Here is a 20669-nt window from a genome sequence, read left to right as displayed (position 1 = left end):
GTAGCTTTAACTCTCAGTTCAAAAGAGTAATGATTTCATGTAAACTTCAAGTTTACACACAATATTCCAAGAACAGCTTTCAAATATAAAATATCACGTAAAATACAAGGGGGGAAATGAACAAAAATACTTCTATTCTGCTAAGACAGTCTGTTACTACTACTTATTTTTTTGCTGCAATATTTTACTTTTTAATGTCAGAAAAGGCCTAGATAATGTTAGACATTGAGCAAATTCTCCTATTAAATAATCTAGCAGAAGTCTGGATGATTAAAGCATAGCATCAAGTATTGCTTTTAGTAGCCAGCTTCCACCCATCCTGTAACAATCAAGAGCTTCTTCAGCCTTGCCTGGTATCTCATCTTCTTAACAACAGCACTTCAAAAGTTTCCCAGCCTGTCTCTAGTATTTCTGTTGAAGGTTTCTGCATAAGCCAAACCCCTTTGGATCTGTCACAGAATTCTAACATTTTAAAATAATACCTTTCAGGTTCCTATAGGTCCACTGTCTATTTCTCCTAAACATCATTTAAGAAAACAAAATGTCTGAAGAACAGGTAGAGCACAAGATTTTTCTATTGGGATAAAGTTGGACTTTCTCAGGACTCTAGAGTCACAGTGGATCAAACTCCATGTCCTCCCCCTCTATTCATTGATAAAGAACTCAAAGGTTGGTGAAGTGGGCAAGACCATATATGACTGATTTTTAAGGTGAAGAGAGATGAAGTGGGAAAGAATATATATGATTTTTAAGGTAGAGTTCCTCCATTATATAAGTACAATAGGCCCATATAGAATACTGTGGGTCTTCAAACAGCAACAAATAGGTTGTTCTTTTTGTGTTTGCAGTCATTTTGTTTTTTTCATGAATGCATTTGTCTCTTTAATTTTAACTAATCACACAAATGTAAAACAAGAAAGAGTAGGGGTCATTATTCTTGTATCAGATAAAACAGACTTTAAACCAACAGTAAAAAAAGACAAAGAAGGTCATTTTATAATGACAAAGGATTCAATTCAATAAAAAGACTTAGCTATCCTAAATATATACGCACCCAAAACTGGAGCACCTAGATTCATAAAGCAAATATGTCTAAACCTAGGAAAAGATGTATACAGCCATACAATAGTGGGAGACTTCAACATCCCACTGACAGCATTAAATGAGGCAGAAAACTAACACAGAAATTCTGGACAAGTGTCTAATTTCTCACTTGACCAACTGGACCTAATAGACCTCTACAGAATACTCTACCCAACAACCACAGAAAATACATTTTTCTCATTTGCACACAGAACATACTCTAAGATCAACCTCATGCTGGGCCATAAATCAAGTCTCAATAAATTCAAAAAAATGGAAGTCCTACCAAGCACATTCTCAGACCACAGTGGAATAAAAATAGGTATCAATACCAAGAAGAACCCTCAAAACCACATAATTACTAGAAACTAAACAACTTGCTCCTGAATGACTTTTGGATAAACAATCAAATTAAGGCAGAAATCAAAATATTCTTTGAAACAAATGAAAACAAGAGACACAACCTACCAAAATCTATAGAATGCAGCAAAAGCAGTACTAAGAGGAAAGTTTATAGCATTAAACTCCCATATCAAGAGGACAGAAAGATTTCAAATTAACAATGTAACATCACACCTAAAGGAATTAGAAAAACAAGAACAAACTAATCCCAAGGCTAAAGGAATAAAACAGAGTAGAACTAAATGAAACTGAGACCCCAAAACCATACAAAGAATCAACAAAACAAAAAGTTGGTTTTTTGAAAGGATAAACAAGACTAACAGACCACTAGCTAGATTAACAAAGGAAAAAATTCAAGTAAGCACAATCAGAAACAACAAAAGTGACATTACAACTAATCCCACAGAAATACAAAAGCTCCAAGGAGATTATTACGAACACCCCTATACACAAAAACTAGAAAATCTAGAGAATACAGTTAAATTCTTATAAACACACAACCTCCCAAGATTGAATCAGGAAAAAATTCAAATCTTGAATAGATCAATAAGGAGTTTCAAAATTAAATCACTAATAAAAAACACACCAACCAGGGGGCGGGGGGAAAGCCCTGGACCAGATGGATTCACAGCTGAATTCTACCAAATGTACAAAAGACAGCTGGTACCAGTCCTACTGAAACTATTCCAAAAAATCAAGGAGAAGGGATTCCTCCCTAACTCATTCTACGAAACCAGTATCATCCTGATACCAAAATCTGGCAAAGACACAATGAGAAAAAAAAAAACACTAAAGGCCAGCATCCCTGATGGAAATAGATGCAAAAATCCAGAACAAAATACTAGTAAACTGAATCTAGGAGTACAACAAAAAGTTAATTCAGTTTGATCAAGTACGCTTTATTCCCGGGATGCAAAGCTGGCTCACCATATGCAAATCAATGAATGTGATTCCCCAAATAAACAGAATTAAAAACAAAAATCACATAATCATATGATCAGCTCAATAGACACAGAAACAGCTTTTGATAAAATCCAACATCCCTTCATTATAAAAATCCTTAAAAAACTAAGCATCAAAGGAACATACCTCACAATAATAACAGGTATCTATGACAAACCACAATCAACATTATGCTGAACAAGCAAAAGCTGGACACATTCCCCCTAAGAACTGGAACAAGACAAGGACGCCCATTCTCATCACTCCTCTTCAACACAGTACTGGAAGTCCTAGCCAGAGCAATCAGGCAAGAGAAAGAAATAAAAGGCATCCAAACAGGAAGAGAAAGTCAAATCGTCTCTCTTTGCTGACCATATGATTCAGTATCTAGAAAACCCTAAAGACTCTGCCAAAAGGCTCCTAGACGTGATAAACAATTTCAATAAAGTTTCAGAATACAAAATCAACAGCATTTCTATACACCAACAACATTCAGCTGAGACAAATCATGAACATAATCCCATTTACACTAGACGCACACAAACACATACACACACACACACCCCCATACCCTAGAAATACATCTAACCAAGGTGAAAGATCTCTATAAGAAGAACTACAAAACACTGCTGAAGGAAATCATAGATGACATAAACAAATGAAAACAATGTTCCATGTTAATGAACTAGAAGGAATCAATGCCATTAGAATGTCCATACTTCCCAAAGCAATCTACAGATTCACCACCATCCCTATCAAACTACCAATGTCATTTTTCACAGAAATAGAAAAAAACTATTCTAAAATTTATATAGAATCAAAAAACAAAAAACAAACAAACAAAACGACAGCCCCAACAGCCAAAGCAATCCTAACCAAAAAGAATAAAACCAGGACTTCAAACTATACTACAGGCTACAGTAACCAAAACAGCATGGTACTGGTACAAAATTAGATACACAAACCAATGGAACAGAACAGAGAATCCAGAAAACAAAGCTGCACCTACAACCAATTGATATTCAAGAAAGTTGGCAAAAAATAATCAGTGGGGAAAAGACTCCTAATAAATGGAGCAGCGGAAACTAGCTAACCATATCGGGAAGAATGAAACTGGACTCCTACCTATCACCATATGCAAAAATTAATGTAAGACAAATTAAAGACTTAAATGTAAGACATAAAACGATAAAAATCCTGGAAGAAAACCTAGGAAATACCCTTCCAGACATAAGCCTTGGCAAAGAATTTATGACTAAGTCCAGCAATTGCAAAAACAATGAAAACAGGCAGGGCACAGTGGCTCACACCTGCAATCCTAGCACTTTGGGAGGCCAAAGTAAGAGGACTGCTTGAGGCCAGGAGTTCAAGACCAGCCTAGGCAACATGGCAAGACCTGGTATCTACAAAAAAGCTGCAACAAAAACAAAAACTGACAAGTGACACCTAAAGAAACTAGCATTTCTGCATAGCAAAAGAATCAGCAGAGTAAACAGACAACCTACAGAATGGGAGAAAACATTCTCAAACTACGCATTCAACAAGAAACTAATATCTAGAACCTGTAAGGCAGTTAAATCAACAAGCAAAAAACAATTAACCCCATTAAAAACTGGTCAAAGGACATGAGAACAGACACTTCTCAAAATAAGACATACAAGCAGTCAATATATGAAAAAGGCCAGGCACAGTGGCTCATTCCTGTAATCTCAGTACTTTGGGAGGCTAAGGTAGGTGGATCACTTGAGCCCAGCAATTTGAGACCAGCCTGGGCAACATGTTGAAGCCTGGTCTCTACAAAAAGCAAAAATTAGCTGGGAGTGGTGGTGTGCACCTGCAGTCCCAGCTACTCGGAAGCCTGAGGTGGGAGGATCACTTGAGCCTAGGAGGTCAAGGCCGCAGTGAGCCCAGATCATGCCATTGCACACCAGCCTAAGTGACACAGCAACACCATCTTAAACAAACAAACAAAAAAAGAACACCATAATGACATACTATCTCACACCCCTAAGAAGGGCTATTACTAAAATGTCAAAAAATAACATATGTTGGTGAAGCTACACAGAAAAGGGAACATTTATACACTATTGGTAGAAATGTGAATTATTTCAGCCACTATGAAAAGCAGTCTAGAGATTTCTCAAGGAAGTAAAAATAGAACTACCATTTGACCCAGCAATCCCATTACTGGGTACATACCCAAAAGAAAAAAAAAAAAATTCTACCGAATGACACATGCACTCATAGGTTTATGGCAGTACCATTCACAACAGCAAAGACACACAATCAACATAGGTATCCATCAGCAGTGGACTGGATAAAGAAAATGGGGTACATATACACCATGGAATACTACACAGCTATAAAAAGAGCAAAATCATGTCTTTTGCAGCAACATGGATGCAGCTAGAGTCCATCACCCTAAGTGAGTTAACGTAAAAAATAGAAAACCAAGTAACACATATTCCTACTTACAAGTGGTAGCTAAATCTTGGGTACATACAGACATAAAAATGGGAACAACAGACACTAGGGACTCCAAAAGGAAGAGGAGGAGGAGTGGGGGAAAGGCCTGAAAAACTTCCTATTGGGTACTAGGTTCACTGATTGGGTGACAGGATCAATAGAAGCCCAAATCTCAGAATCGTGCAATATCCCCTTGTAAGAAACTTGTATATGTACCCCCTGAATCTAAAGTAAAAATTTTAACTAAAAAAAATTGTAATAATCAACCTACAACCTTGTCAATTCACTCCTAGGTAATTAAGAGTAAACTTAATTACCTAGTATATTTGCCAGAGTATACTTTCTGGAATAGTATAATTGCAAATAGTATAATTACCGGAGTATATTTTCTGGAATAATTAAAAATGTACACTGACGCTAGGCACAGTGGCTCACGCCTATAATCCCAGCACTCTGGGAGGCCAAAATGGGAGGATCGCTTGAGCCCAGGAGTTCCAGACCAGCCTGGGATAGATAGGGAGATCCCATCTCTAAAAAAAAAATACAAAAAATTAAAAAAGATTACCCAGGCATGGTGGTATGCTTCCAATATTCAAAAATCCTGAGGTCTTCGGGAGTTTGAGTTTAAAGAAGTAATTATTTTTCCAAAAGAATATGGTGTGAAATGATTTGTCAAACAAAGCATTATATCGAGACCCAACTGAACGAATGTTTCATCTTCTGTAGAATGTAAAATAATTTTTCAAGGGGCCCTACATTAAAGGAAGGCAGGTTAACAAGTCAAAGAGTAGAGAAACTTATCTTGTTTTAGAGTACACTTTCTACAGTTTTTGAAAATATTTTAAAAGGGGAAATCAAACCATACTGTGGTCAAATAAGAAAAATAAGAAACTACTGTCAAAAGTAACTTCAGTCAGGCATGCTGGTGCACCCCTGTAGTCCCAGAAACTCAAGGAAGCTAAGGCGGGAGGATTGTTTAAGCCCAGGAGGTAGAGGCTGCAGTGAGCTATGATCACGCCACTTCACTCCAGCCTAGGCAACAGAGGGAGACTTCACCTCTGAAAACAAAAAGAGTATTTAAGTTTTGCCTACTTCCTCAAAATGACCAAAACTAAAGTAATATTACATTCCTTAAAGCTTAACTATGTTGTTCCATTTGTTTTAGAAAAATTTAAATACCTAAATTTGATTAATACATTTGTAATTATGATTAAATATTTTTGCATAAAAATATTAATTATACAATTTTTTTCATATTATGATTAACAAAACAGTAACATATTTTCCAAATTTCCATCTTTCCTCACAAAACAGTATTTTTTTTTAACATGGCAGTTAAATGCCTTGGTATCTTATAATGCTTTACAAGATAAATCTGACACTCCTTAGCTTAGCATCAAGGCTAGACAATGCAATTCCAAAATCAAGCTTTCTAGACTTATCTCCTCACCCCCACTCTCCCCGTCCTTCCTGCTCTCCTCAGAACGGCTATTTACATGCACATCTTGTCTCTGCCCACTCCATTGTGAAATCCGGTCTTACCCCTCCACCCACAGACTTCCTTTCAGTGAAGCATAGAAGGCTACATACATACAGGTTACAGGCCAGGTCCAGGACTGGCTTTGCCCTTACCTGAACAAAATAAAAATCTCCCTGGTTAAAACCAAAAGTTGATGTCACTTCGAAATTTCCTTGGTGTTTGATCTACCCTTTCAATAGCATATTGGTTAAGGGCACAAACTTTGAAGGGCTAGATTGTTATTTACCAGTTATACACACTGAGGGAGGTGACTTAATCATTTTGAACCTCATCTGTAAAACAGGAATACCAGTACCCTCCTCACAGGACTGTTGTGTGGATAAAGTGAGACAATTTATGTATTGGGTTACCAGTGCTTGGTGGAGAACAGGTACTCAATAAATTTACTTGAGTATCACTAGGCTTATGATAATGATGAATTCTTAGTAATTGCTAGTTTTTTTTTAAACTACAATGAAGTACCTGCCTCCTTCTGGTTCTTCTAAGCCAGCATATATGACACACTGCTTGGCCTCTTGTCCAGCATCTTCAAGTGTCTGGGTGTTTGCCTTGTCTGCCTCAGTTTTAACTTTAACTGTGTGTGTTTCTGAATCTATTATCTGAGTATCTGTTTACCTATTCTTGCTCAACGATTCCCAACTTCCCTCAGTACACTGTAGATTTTCCTTCTGGTCCTGGCTTCCATCATGCCTTTGCTTTACTACCTATGGTTGCTGTGATGACACTTGACTCCCATGCAACACATGGATTACAAAGCCTAAATCAAATTCACTCTTAGGGTCACTTAAATTCTATCTCTTCCATGAAGCCACCAATCTGAATCCTGTCTGGTCTATTTCAATGAAATTCTAAAGCTCAGGTTGTCTGCACCACTGTGTTGGAAATTTGACATATGCTTCATCAAACTGTGAGTCGCAGGATTCACATGTTCATTCACTCAATGACTATATAGAAGAATGAGACCACTTCAACCAAGTCTCAATTTGTTAAAGACTTGTTAAAACAAATGCTAAACATCTTTTTTAAATATAGCTGCTATGAACTAACAAAGAACATTCTATATAGATTTGAGGGGTAGGGATACTCATCCATAAAATATACACACTTAATTGAAAACTGGGCAACTTTCATTATAAAGCCTCTGATTTGCCATATTTCTGTTGTAAGACATAATAATAAAATGGAATCAATCTTCTGGATGACTTCTCCTATCCTCCTAAACAAAAAAAAATTTAAGTATGGTTTAATATTTTTATACATATATCAGGTTTTTATCAATTTATATATATAATTACACCATACTTTAATTATATACATATATACACACACATATACATGATTTCTTTTATTGTCTTTACTGAGATATTTTGATATATAGTGTTAAGCTTTTGTATGTTTTATGTATAACCAATCTTTTAGTAGGAATTATTAACAGCTTTGCAGATTTAAAAAAAATGGTTTCTGAAAGCTTTGTTAAAGCAGAAAATGTCAGTCCCAGCAATCCATACTTCTCTGCTTAATACTTCCTTGGCAAGATCTGTCCATGCCAGTGCAGTCTGGGCTTCAGCAATCACAATGCCAGGAGCTTGTAGTGCACACAACATTCTCAGTTATACAAACAGTATTCATTTCCTTCATCCTCACAAATTAAGAGTTAAACTCTAAGTAGGTCTTTAACATTTTCTTTCTTAAGACTTCTCTGTTAAAGCTAATTAACTATAAATTAGGGCTTGAAAAACGTGAGCAGAAAACTAATTTTTATCAATAACTGAACCATACTAAGGGAAATAAAAAGGGTTAAGCTACGTTAGTCAAGGGTAAATCAACATTCTCTCTAACCCCATCCCATTAACCCAACTGGTTTACAAAAATAAAAGTGCGTTATTATTCAGCTATTTAATACAGCTATTTAGTACAGTTGTGAATAAAAGTCATAGTAAAGAGGAAAAGAGGACTGCTGTATTTTTAGGCATGAAGAACACCAACTTAGATGACAGGTTTTCCAGTATTTTTGTATTTTTAAAGACAGAACTGTATACATCTAAGAACTAAAGGCTTAAAAAAGAACCTTATGGAAAAAGAAACCTAGTGAACATATATAATTCTGAGTGATTTCGTTTTTTCAAAAATTTCTTTTGTTTTTGGGAGGAGAATCTCTTTTTTTTTTTGAGATGAAGTCTGGCTCTGTTGCCCAGGCTGGAGTGCAATGGCATAATCTCAGCTCACCACAACCTCTGCCTCCCAGGTTCAAATGATTCTCCTGCTTCAGCCTCCCGAGTAACTGGGACTAAAGGCTTGTGCCACCACACCTGGCTAATTTTTGAATTTTTAGCAGAGATCGGGTTTCACTATGTTGGCCAGGCTGTTCTCAAACTCCTGATCTCGTGATCTGCCTGCCTCAGCCTCCCTAAGTGCTGGGATTACGGTGTGAGCCACCGCACTCCGCCAGGAGGAGAATCATTTATAAAAACTTCCCTATAGAAATAGCTTCGTAACATTTTTACTAATTAAAATAAAAAATAAATTATGAAACCTGGCATAACTAAAAAGCAACCATAATTTGTATAACAGAACATCAGGGTAGGTATTCTGTGGCTTACTATTTAGAGGAATTTACAAAACTAAAATTAAAAATGGTACGTAGGTTTTTTACTCTTCAATCCCTCTTGGTGATAAGACTGGAAGTTTCTTAGAGTAAAATGCTCATTGGGTGAGAAGAAAATAACACAACTACGGATATATGCCATTCTAACATTTATTCTATATATGCATTTTTAAAATAGGCACCTTAGACAAGGAAAGGGCACGTCAGACAAAAGTACTTGATCCACAAGGAAATCTGCCAGCGATGATAAATATTTAACCTTGATATGCACTTGATCAGTAATTCTGGCCCTAAACAAAATGAACAATTAGAATTATCTTCAACCTTAGCCTCAAGTCCTCATCTTCCCTCGCACACCCAAAACATCACCTAAATAAAGGATCTGTAATATTTACAAAAAAGATAATATTCACAAAAAAGGTAAAGCTCCCATAATTGCCAAAAATAGCAGCCCTGAGGGTATTTAAAATGTGAGTTTTCAGTGCCTTAATCTAAAGGAATAAAGCTTAAACCAGAATTTCAGGGATCAGCCTTTGGATGAAAAAGTACACTCCCCTAAAATGGTATTTCATAGCCAAGCCAAATTTAGGAAATGGAATTAAATAATAGCCTGTCTAGGGCACGTTAAACATTTTACCTTTTGAAACCAAATCAACTATGTTCTTAGTTTTAGTAAGACACAGGTTTCTTTATGGTTGGCCATAGCTACCAAGCGAGTAATGATTTTTAACCATGTTGCAAAGGGGCAGAGAACGGGCTTGGAGGCTTGAGGGACCAGGAGGAGACAGTATAATGAGACCTAAAGGGAGAAGGAAGGATGTATGGAAAATGGAGCCTTTAAGGGCTGATGGTTTTCACCAACCTTTGAGGGTCAGTTAGGTGACTCATTACTCACTTGACAATTAGAAAATGGATAGAAATATGGAAAATCTTTTTTAATGCTGTAACTATTTAAATGTATTCTTCTAAACTAAGGGCCTACAGAGAAAGAAAGCCTTCACGTGGGCAAACTTTAGGGCACTACCCTCCTCCAAAAATAAAAGCCATTTAGAAAATGAAAGAACAGTAAGAACATAATAATAAATGATGGAGACCTATTTGTGGTTCTAGATATATATTCCCAAATAGGTTTAACAAAAAACATTTTACTGCCTTTAAAAAGAATCTACAAAAAGAATCAAGAATATGAAGTAAAGAAGAGAAAACTATCCCCTTATATCAGTTCCACCTAGTGGGGAGGGAACAATAGGGCAGAATTGATTCTTTCTTCAAAAGAACTTTGCTTTGTTAAGGAACCCTAGTGATTGCTTTGCCCTGGTTCCTCTCAACTCCTTATCTTCTTCTACATTGTTCTCTATAATATAAGAACTCCAGCCTTTGCTTCTACCGCTCTTAGATGCTACTATACCTATAGGAAAGCTAAGCCATAATTGGCTTAGTAGCAGAGCAAGAAAAACTCAAAAAGGCCCAAATATAACTTTCTGCTTCTAGTCCCATTCTGCATAGCCAGTGATTTCACATGTGTACTCTGGAATCACAGAGGCTTGAGCTGAAATCTTGGTTCCATCATTTATTAGATATACACATTTGGGAAAGTTCCTTAACTTCTGTGCACTTCTTACTACCTCCTCATCTATAAAATGGGGATAGTAATAACTCCTGCCTTTCACAATTAATGTGAGGATGAAATGAGATATTTAACACAGTTTTCTGGTACTTAGTAAATTCTAAATAAACATTAACAACCCATTATACTCTGCTTAAATCCAAGATTCCCCATGGTCTAGTGCGGTTGATTACAGAATTGTGACCAGCACTTTAAAAAAAAAAATTCATACACACACACACAAAATATCGTAGTGCAATAAAGGTAAGTACTGTTTCAAAAATATTTTTTTCAGATACACACCCACCCACACACATATATTCTTAACTTAGCCTCATTTAGCTTTTCTGTGACACCTTCCCTAAGTAACTTTCACAGACAGCACATGTGTCTCTTCCTCAGGGCACAATAGTATCTTCAGAATTTTGTATAAAATTCTAGAACACTTAACTGCACTGTGCTTGCTTATATGTGTGTTTTTCCACATCTATTTTCCCACAAGAATGTAAACTGCAAAGAAAAAAACTGCCTTATGTTATTTATTTCTGGCGCCTGGAAAACACTGGATGCTCAATAAATTTTTGTTGAATGAATGAGTAAAATATCAAACCCTAACAGGTATTAAGAACACACAAAAATAATCACTTTCATTTTTATCTGATCAGGTTTTATTGTTATATAGGAATTTAAATTTAGCTATAAGTCACACAAAATCTAATATAAATTTTTTCTCCCATAGTGCATCGTATAGCCCCTTCTAACAGAGATGAATACATTTACTTAAAAAACTGAAATGAGTAATGTGCAAAATGATTGTTAAAAAGTAGTACATCCAAGCATACAGACGTGTTGCCCAGTTAAAGTTTTATTGTTTTATTTATTTATTTTTTTTTGAGACAGAGTTTTGCTTTTATTGCCCAGGCTGGAGTGCAATGGCGCGATCTCGGCTCACCGCAATCTCTGCCTCCCAGGTTCAAGGGATTCTCCTGCCTCAGCCCCCCAAATAGCTGGGATTACAGGCACGTGCCACCACGCCTGGCTAATTTTGTATTTTTAGTAGAGATGGGGTTTCTTCCATGTTGGTCAGGCTGGTATCGAACTCCTGACCTCAGGTGATCCACCCGCCTCTGCCTCCCAAAGTGCTGAGATTACAGGCGTGAGCCACCGCGCCCGGCCCGGCTGAAGTTTTATTTAAGCAGATCAGACACATTCATGCTTCTTTTTAGGAGCAAAGAAAATTGAAAAAAAAAGTTATCGGACAGAAAAGGTTGCTTCTATATGACAAACTGTCCTTTCATAAATACTGCAGGTTCCATGAGAACACATCTAAATAACAACACTGGGCAGGTACTTGCTTGAGTACTTTTAAAACAGAAAAATATGAAGAACTTTAATATTTCCAATATTCTCATATTATCACAATTCTCAATTCTATTCAAATGCAAAATTCAAAGTTATACAAATTTACCAACTCTGCTTTTATTCCATCACAAAAAGCAAAACACTGGAAATCAATTCTAAAGAAACACTTTTCAACATGCTTAGAGGCAACAAAGGTTAAGTCAACAGACTATTAAATCAAAGTTACTTATAAAAGTTGGTTTTACCACTGGCAAAAATAGATGCAAATAAATATTTGCTCTAAAATGAGACTTAGGTTTTTAAGGTATGTGTTCCTTTATAATGATCCTCTAGAATATTTAATTTCTAAATCATTAATAACTTGACTGAGAAATCGGTAATTCTCAACTTTTTAAGATTACATGTTTACTGATAGGGTAAGGTATATACACGAAATGCAAAGAAAGAGAATGAATTGTACTGCTGCTTCAGTAGTCAGGAATTCGCTTCCTACCTCAGACTAATGAATGATAACTTAAAGCTTAGTAAACACCTAAGGAAATAGCAATTTCAGAAAATCTTCCTTCCTTTTGTGACTTTAAACATATATTTTAGGTTATTATGCAACTCTATTTCAAAGTAATTTCTTGGGCTTGGACATTAAAGTTAAGTCTTAACAGTTAACATTGATTTATTGAAGGGATAAAAAAGATAACCTGTGATTTAGAGTCTAAACCAATGGAAATGGCAGCAAGTCACTGCCACTTATTAAAAATTCTTCCCTCCATCTGAAATAATCATTTTAATGAACCTAGTAAGGGTGGTTAACACTCACCAGTATGAATCTTCTCATGTCTCTGTAGCAGGTACTTCTGTATGAAACGCATGTCACATTGACTACATTGAAATGGTTTTTCGCCTTAAAATAATTTCACATCCACAAATTAGTTACTGAATAAAACAACAGTTTTTAGTTACTGTTTCTGAGGAAAGAAAAATCTTAGATGCCCAAATTTTGGAAAATTACAAAATAGCCATACAAATTTTTGATGTTATTAACAGAATTTTATTTCCTCTCCATTTTTTTTCCCAGGATTTAAAAATTCATATTCTCACAATCACATAAAAATGAGATTAAATTTGATCTATATATTCAAGGGGGGAAAAGGAAATAAATAAAACAATTTAAAATTAAATTTTAAAATCATGGGGTAAGAAAGAACTCTACAGGTTCTCACGTGTCTTAAACATATTATCTTTCTTTTTATTTGGAAGAAGGTGTGCCCATCCTGTTTTCTCCCTAGTTAACCATCCATTTATGCCCTTTTACAGATTGTCTTCAGAACCTTCAGAACTTTCTAAACATCCCTTTTTAAAAAGATCTTGTCTCTTCAAACCTTCTCTCTCTGCTGGGGCTTTTCCTTTTAAGGAAAGTATTCTCTGGACTGTTCTATGCTGAGAAACCTTGTTTCAGTCCTGAAACACTTCTACCTTAGTACTTTCTCTCCTTCCCTTTCACTACACCTCCTTAAAAGAATAGTCCACTCTAAGTCTCAGATTCTTCACTGCCCACTTGTGGTTTAACCCTTATACTCCGTTTTCTGAAAAGCTACTTGTGATCTCCTTGCTATTTATTCCAAAGATTTTTTTCTCGGTTCTCTAACCTCTATCCTCCCTAGGGCACTGGCACTGTTGGTCACACCCTGCTTGGAATTCTAGCTTCTTCCAGCTTCTGGGACACTATTTTCCTAATTCACCAAATCTCCCTTATAACTGTTTTTATTCCTCATTTCATCTTACATGTCTAGTTTGTTTACCCAAAGGTCTGCCATCTTTAATACTGTTCTCTACAACTTCATTATCTTAGCTATCATTTATTTACATTTGATTTCCAAATCCATGTTTTAAACTCTGCCTGGATATTTTGCATACACAAAAAATGAACACTGACAAACAGGCTTTTAATAATACATTCTCTAATCATTTCTCTAGCTAAATGGAGCACATTAAGCCAAACAGGTGTCCAATTAAGACTATTTAATTAATTTTACACATCCATGCTAATTGTTTTCTCACTCAACATTTTTTCCTGGTTTCCTTCTGACATTCTGGCCTACAAAATCTCTGATTTGGAATGCCAGATTAGCTGTGGTCTTAGGAATGAATGACGTTTACACGAAGATGAAAATAACAAAGATAATAACTTTAATGGCCACAAGCCCATTTCAATTCAAGAAATACCTGTATGAATGAAGACATGTCTCTGTAAGTGATAGTTCGTTCTAAAGGCAGCATTGCAGTGCTCACAAACGTGAGATTTAGGGGTTTTCAAACCAAGTGATCCATCCTCATTTATTGTAAGGATCTAGTTCAAAAAAAAAGGCAAAAACAAAAGAAATAAGTTTTAAAAACATAATTAAATAGTAATTTTTAAAAAAGATAATGCAAACAATGGTCACCAGAGATTATGAAATATTTTGTTTTTAAATAATCTTGAAAAGACTATTAGAATAATGTTATCATTAACTGTAAGAAAGTACAACGTGACTCAGAATGAGCAAAAATCACTAATAAAACCTTGGAAGCTGGTTAAGTAAGATCTCATCACAGCCTTCTCCTCTGTAATGCTGATGCGTGATGGGTCCTAAGTGTTCAGTTAGGGTGAGCACAGGTATATTTTCAATTTCAAATTCTCATATATGCAGGAAAAAAAGCCTTTAGACATGATCTAAACATCAATCAGTATGGGACTAATTAAATAAATCATGGAAAATGAATACAATTTAGTATTATGTGGTCGTAAAATAAAATGACAAAGCTTTCTAATACTTATATGATTTGTTAGGTTAAAAAAAGGCAAAGTTTAGAAGTGTTTTGCTAGTTTTGCAAAGTTTAGTGTATAGTTTTGCTAACTTTTGTATATAAAAGGTACATACAGGAATATATATTTGTATAGGCATAAAAACTACTTGAGAAGGATATATGTATATAGAAGTATATATCCTTGATTATGATGGCTGGGGAACTGTGCAGACAAGAGATAAAATGGGAGGGAGGTTTTACACTGTATACTTAACACATTTTTTTGAACCATGTAAGTGGTTACCTATCACTTAAAAAAAGAGAACACTTAAGTTTTCAAGTTATAATATGTAGAATTTAGGGTCTGTTTCCAGACCCTAAAGGTTATTCTAGAACTACTAAATTATTGTTAAACATATTCCTAAGAATATTTGTCAAACAAATAAATTACAAGTGGGTATGGGGTCCATCTGGGACATAAGTACTGAATAGGAAAATTATTCCTTAAAAAAATTTTTTTAAAAAATAGAAGTGGGTAAAAGGAAGGAAGACAGGAGTCAAAGAAAGCAACCTTATATTTCTGAGCTTATTGAGATTAACAGTATTGTGAGTCTCGTCTGGATGGCACCAGAGAAAAACTCACCTTAGGCTGCATGTATTCCAATTTATCAACAACTTGTTCAATGTGCAACATTAAGCTGCCTCTTGGCCAGGCATGGTGGCTCAAGCCTGTAATCCTAGCACTTTGGGTGGCTGAGGTAGGTGGCTCACTTTAGCCCAGGAGTTCAAGACCAGCCTGGGCAAAATGACAAAACCCCATCTCCACAAAAATTAGCCAGGTGTGGTGGCACATCCCTGTACTCCCAGCTACTTGGGAGGCTGAGGATGGGAAGAACATTTGGGCCAGGAGGTCAAGGCTGCAGTGAGCCATCATCATCCCACTGCACTCCAGCCTGGGCAATAGAACAAAACCCGTCTCAAAAAAAAAAAAAAATTGCCTTTCATCAGACATATGGAAGAGTGAAAATTATTCCTTTTTCATTATTGAGGAAAGCAAAAAAAAAAAAAAAAAAAAAAAAGCAGAATATGATGTTGAAGCAGCAAAGAAAACCAGAAGATCTGATCAGGAGGAGTATGCCCAGTGAGAGGGAAACAATGCTCTAGGTGCGGGCATACAGAATGGGAGCTAAGAAACTGTCCAACATAGGTAGAGAAAACTGGGAAACAAAGAACTGTGGAAACTGATGAGGGCCTGCAAACACACAGCTATGACGCCTTCTCAAACCTAGAAAAGGGTAGTAGGTAAAGGAAAACGGCTTTAATCCTTAAAACATTTTTACTTTAAATTCAAGAAGACAGTTTAGTTTATACTATATGCAAATCAGCAGTGATTATTATGCAAATTACAAGGGCATTTGGATTCTGGGCAAACAGCCAATGCGGTCAACAATGCTTCAAAGTCTATGCACCAAAGTCATGGAAGGGAAACATTTGGCAGGAGAATGGAAGTGGGTGTCACAGCTTCCTGAGGAGAGTCAAAGAGAGTGGAAAGCTTCATCTCTGGGCCAGTCCGTTTTAAATTTTTTCAACCCCTCCAAGTCACATAATAATAAGCAAGTTAACACTGTGCAAAAGGAAAACACACAAAATCTTTTAAAATATGACTCAAAATATTTTTGACATAAAACAAAAAGATGTTAAATACTTATATAAAATGGAACTAAAAACAAGACAGCAGCAGGTATTTTTTTCATGTATGTTGATAACAAATAAGAACATCCAACTGCCAAAAAACATGGCACTTCAATAGCTTTCTGTAGCATAGCAACTGCAAGGAAAGGCTTTGTAAGGAACAAATCTGGCCCAAGTTGCTTAATGTGAAACGGATGTAATCCTTGACTGTACAAAGTCCTTTTATGACGAGTTGAGGAGTTCTAGGTCATTGTTTTCTGGTACTGCTGCCTTTCTTTGTCGATTCAAGCCTTAATTCAAGGTGAATTTTGTGGATGAAACAGCTACCACTGCCTTGTGGATAAACACACAGGAAAATCTAGCTTTTTTAAAGTTCAAAGACAGAAAGACCAAATTCTTGGACATTTTATATTTTCCTTTCTTTCTTTAGGCCCGAGTAACAAATATCTTTGTTTAAAGGACACAGAGTAAACTCATCTTGACTCAGATGAGCATCAATGGCCGTTCCAATTTGTAGCCTGTTTTAAATATATCTAAATGATTTTTATTCCCCCTTATAATCTCAGTGTCCAAAATGGTATCTGGAGCATAGTGGAGACTCTATTCCTGTCAACGGACCTGGCTGCCTGCTGTTCATATCAAATACTCCTCTTAGCTTACCACTTTATTGTTTTTTAAATGTGTTGCTAAAAGCAAAACTTTACTTTTCAATTTTTTAGTCTTCAGATAACTGAGTAGTGAGAGAAGCGTGTAGTTAAAGAATAAAATCCCTTAGCAGAACAAAACTAGCACATTAACGCAGGCAAAATTTTCTTCCCTGGTATTGACTTGCCTTCTTTTCTTGCTCACACCTTTTCAAGACCTTTAATGTAGAATGTGATCTACCAGCTGAGTGTGTTTGCCTTGGAGATTAGCAGTCTTACCTGCAACTGGTTCCATAAAATATTTTTGCTTTTCTTTTTCCCCCAACATATGAACACCATTACAATTAAAGAATTTTATGTTTAAAATGTTAAATTCTAAGATGCCTGCTATAGCATTTTCAGATGCTTTATCTTGCCTCTTGTCATTGCTACTTCAGGAGAAATATGGTATATTACATACACCAAGTAATCAGGCTTTAGCAAGTGGAGAAATCAGTAATACTCTAATTCTCGACACACTAGATTTTTATTTCTTATGTGTTCAGTAAATTTAAAACAAGATTTTATAGAAAAAAAATTGAGTATCAAATGGAATTTCTCAGTTAATCTGCTTTCTTAATCTCATATTCATTGTGATATATTTTCTGTTTTAAGACAAATCCATTACCAGCCAGCTACCTAAATATACACATATGGTGAATGTTATCTTAAATAATATACCCATTTTAATCAGGCAAAGCCCTAAAGTCTGCCTATTCAAATTCAGAGATTTTTCACTCCATAAGGATCACTGCCACTGACTAAATGAAACCTGACACCCCTTACTGAGAAAAAGTTCTGTTTTCCTAAAAGGCAGACACGATTTTTCACATTCAAATGTGTACTACTAAAATTATTAAAGCATATTTTAAACTAAACACTATAAGTTTTATCATATATTCCTGAATCAGTCAAAATCAGCTTCTAAGCCACCAAAACTCAAAAGACAACTTAGATAAGAGAGTTTATATTTCTCACCTATTATGAGATGTTCTACTGCAACTGGGGATGGAGAATGACAGCTGTGACAATTGTCTTTACTCTCCAAATCCAATGAGAAATGCAAAATAGTGCAAGTCCAAAGATAACACAATTAACAGTCATCCTGAGTAATACCCATCATGGCAACTTGACTGTCCTGGTCATCCTTATTAACCCATTCTAACATTGTCACTTTCTTTCATTCATCGAGTTTTTTTTTATTGTTTCTCAGTACTACATTTTTCTCATCACCAAATTTCATTTTTAAATGGCAATTCACTGTATCATAACCATGGTACAACAACTATGTTAAGCAAAATGACCCTGGGTTTTAGAAAAGGCTTTTTCTTCCCTGTTTCCTGAATATTAGGCAAAGAAGTAGGTGATATTTTCTAACAAAAGATTTACATCAGATTTTTTTTCAAAGTTAGGGTTCAGTTCTATGGGAAAACAATTTGCCCAAAACACACAATTTCCTGGGAAAATTAGATAAATAAAACTCTATTATTTTGCCAATCTTCTTCCTTCATTTTCTTACTATTCCATACTTTCTGTTTTCATCCTCAAGTCTTATAATCAGTTCATCTTTAAAGCTACTTCTTCCTAAATCAAGGTAACATGTAGAAGAAAGCATGACAAATGTCTGGTACATCTACTTCTCTGTTTCTTTTCATTAAATTTTCCTTATTTTACATAATTCAATCTTAAATCTTTTTTATACCAAAATCCAAAATCTTTTCTGGGAATCAACAATCTATAATAAGTTGTTGGGAAAGGATTCTCCATACAGTTTATGATCTATTTGATGCGTGAAAAGTACTCTTCCTCAGTTCAGCATAACTTTGAATAATCAATTTTTATTCAGATCACCTAAAGTGTTACAACAAACAACCCAGTTCCTTTCTTCTGATGAGAGATCCTGGCACATAACAGGCACTCAAATTATTTGTTGAATAAATGAAAAGATATATTTCAGAATAAAAAGATGTAATTAAAAATATCCTCTCTCTCAGTTACTAAGGAGCTTGAAAAGACCTATATAATATATACGACATGGGATTTAGATAATATTGTTACATTTTACTGAAAAAAATTCTTAGAATTCATTAATGTTAACCCAACAATCCTCCTAAAACCCTTCTGAGATGGAAAATGTTACCTTCTAATTCACGTAACAAGTGAATACCAAAGTCCAGTAGTAATACCTCATTTATTCAGAAACTTCTAGTGTCAAGATTTGAGGTTTTCAAGCTTAAGGGTATAACAATCACCAAAAACAGACTCAAAGGGGCAAAGGAAAGTGATGTTAAGTGGCCACCCAAATATACAGCAATGTAAAAATGAATAGCATGTCACCAAGGAATGAGAAGTGAAGTGATAATAAGCAGTATAACACTTAAAGTCTAACAGTGAGGATTTTCAGGGTCAGGTGGGTGGGGGAGAGCCCTAAAATCTCTGTTCTCCTAGAGGGCTTCAACTGCAATACACGATTTTAAAAAATGTTTATGTCAGCTTCAAGACATTAAACACTGAATTACGTTGAAGTACACTATATTTAAAAGGAAAACAACACATTAAAGATTTCCCAAAAAATGGTGAAAATGAAATTTGATATTTAAAAGGTGTAAGCTTCTATTATGTAGAAAACTTACTTTCATAAAACAGCTAATTCCACAACAGATGCAAATACCTTGACCTAGATGATGTTCCCTAGCTCAGTTATCCTCTTCATCAGGCATCCTGCCAAGTGTATTTAGGCAACTTTCAAGTATCAAAACCTACCTTAAGATGATCAGGCTTTCCCATTGCATTTAAGTTTTCCAAAAAAAAAAAAAAAAAAAGACTCAGCTTTGCCATATGAGAAAGGTTCAGAAAGCAACTATTGCTTAAAATCCATGGCAGCTAAAAGATGACATAACAACACAGTACTTCACAAAACTTATAAAGGGAGCCATAGTTAAACATGGATGTTTATAGGCTCTGATATTTTTACTAAAACTCTATCGCATTAGTTATATTTCTTGTGTAGGTCCCCAATCTAATACTACACAATGGTGACACAAACTCAAAATATTCACAATGGCAAGATTTTAAGATTTGGAAAAGGTGCTGGGGGAGAATGGAGTCCTCTAGGCATAATAAATCATAATTCTTTGAGGAACTTAAAATTGTTTTTAAGGAATTTGAAACAAGTAACACTGATTTACAAACATGGGTGAGTTTCTCTTTCTCTTCATACCGAAGAGCAGAACAAATTACTTTAACAGAAGTTCTGAAGCATAAATTTTTATACACACTCCTGAGAAAATGTAAAATTACTCACTGATTATACCTTAAAGTTCTAAGACTCCAGACACAAAAAACCCATTCATCTGGAGATGGCAGACCAGTGGTTAAAAACAGTTCACAACCATTCCCTGTCCCATTACATGTAACATGCCAGGATAATTGAAAAATAATTGTTTGTTCTTTATTAAAACAAACAAACAAACACAGGGTTCCACAATGTTGCCCAGGATAGTCTTG

The 20669-nt window shown here is 35.4% G+C and overlaps 1 protein-coding gene across 21 annotated transcripts in view; it reads right to left on the bottom strand.

The window, feature by feature from the left end:
- The window catches only part of ZNF148 (zinc finger protein 148), a 142037-nt gene that overhangs the window by 31830 nt on the left and 89538 nt on the right, over positions 1–20669 (bottom strand). For 16 of the 21 annotated variants that reach the window (XM_065539117.2, XM_065539119.2, XM_045385541.3 and 13 more), the window contains 2 exons: positions 14227–14350; positions 12821–12904 (listed from right to left, as the gene is read on the bottom strand). In XM_065539117.2, the coding sequence (XP_065395189.1) occupies positions 12821–12904; positions 14227–14350 (208 nt within the window). Of the gene's footprint in view, positions 1–7538; positions 7573–9220; positions 9329–11294; positions 11863–12820; positions 12905–14226; positions 14351–20669 lie in introns of those variants that run through there. The other 5 variants (XR_012431619.1, XR_012431620.1, XR_010584635.2 and 2 more) reach the window with 3 other exon arrangements.

The sequence above is a fragment of the Macaca fascicularis genome, chromosome 2 (genome assembly GCF_037993035.2).
Source record: "Macaca fascicularis isolate 582-1 chromosome 2, T2T-MFA8v1.1".
NCBI classification, from domain to species: domain Eukaryota; kingdom Metazoa; phylum Chordata; class Mammalia; order Primates; family Cercopithecidae; genus Macaca; species Macaca fascicularis.
The sequence above is the reverse complement of the archived record's forward strand: the minus strand, read 5'-3'. Positions and strand labels throughout refer to the sequence as shown.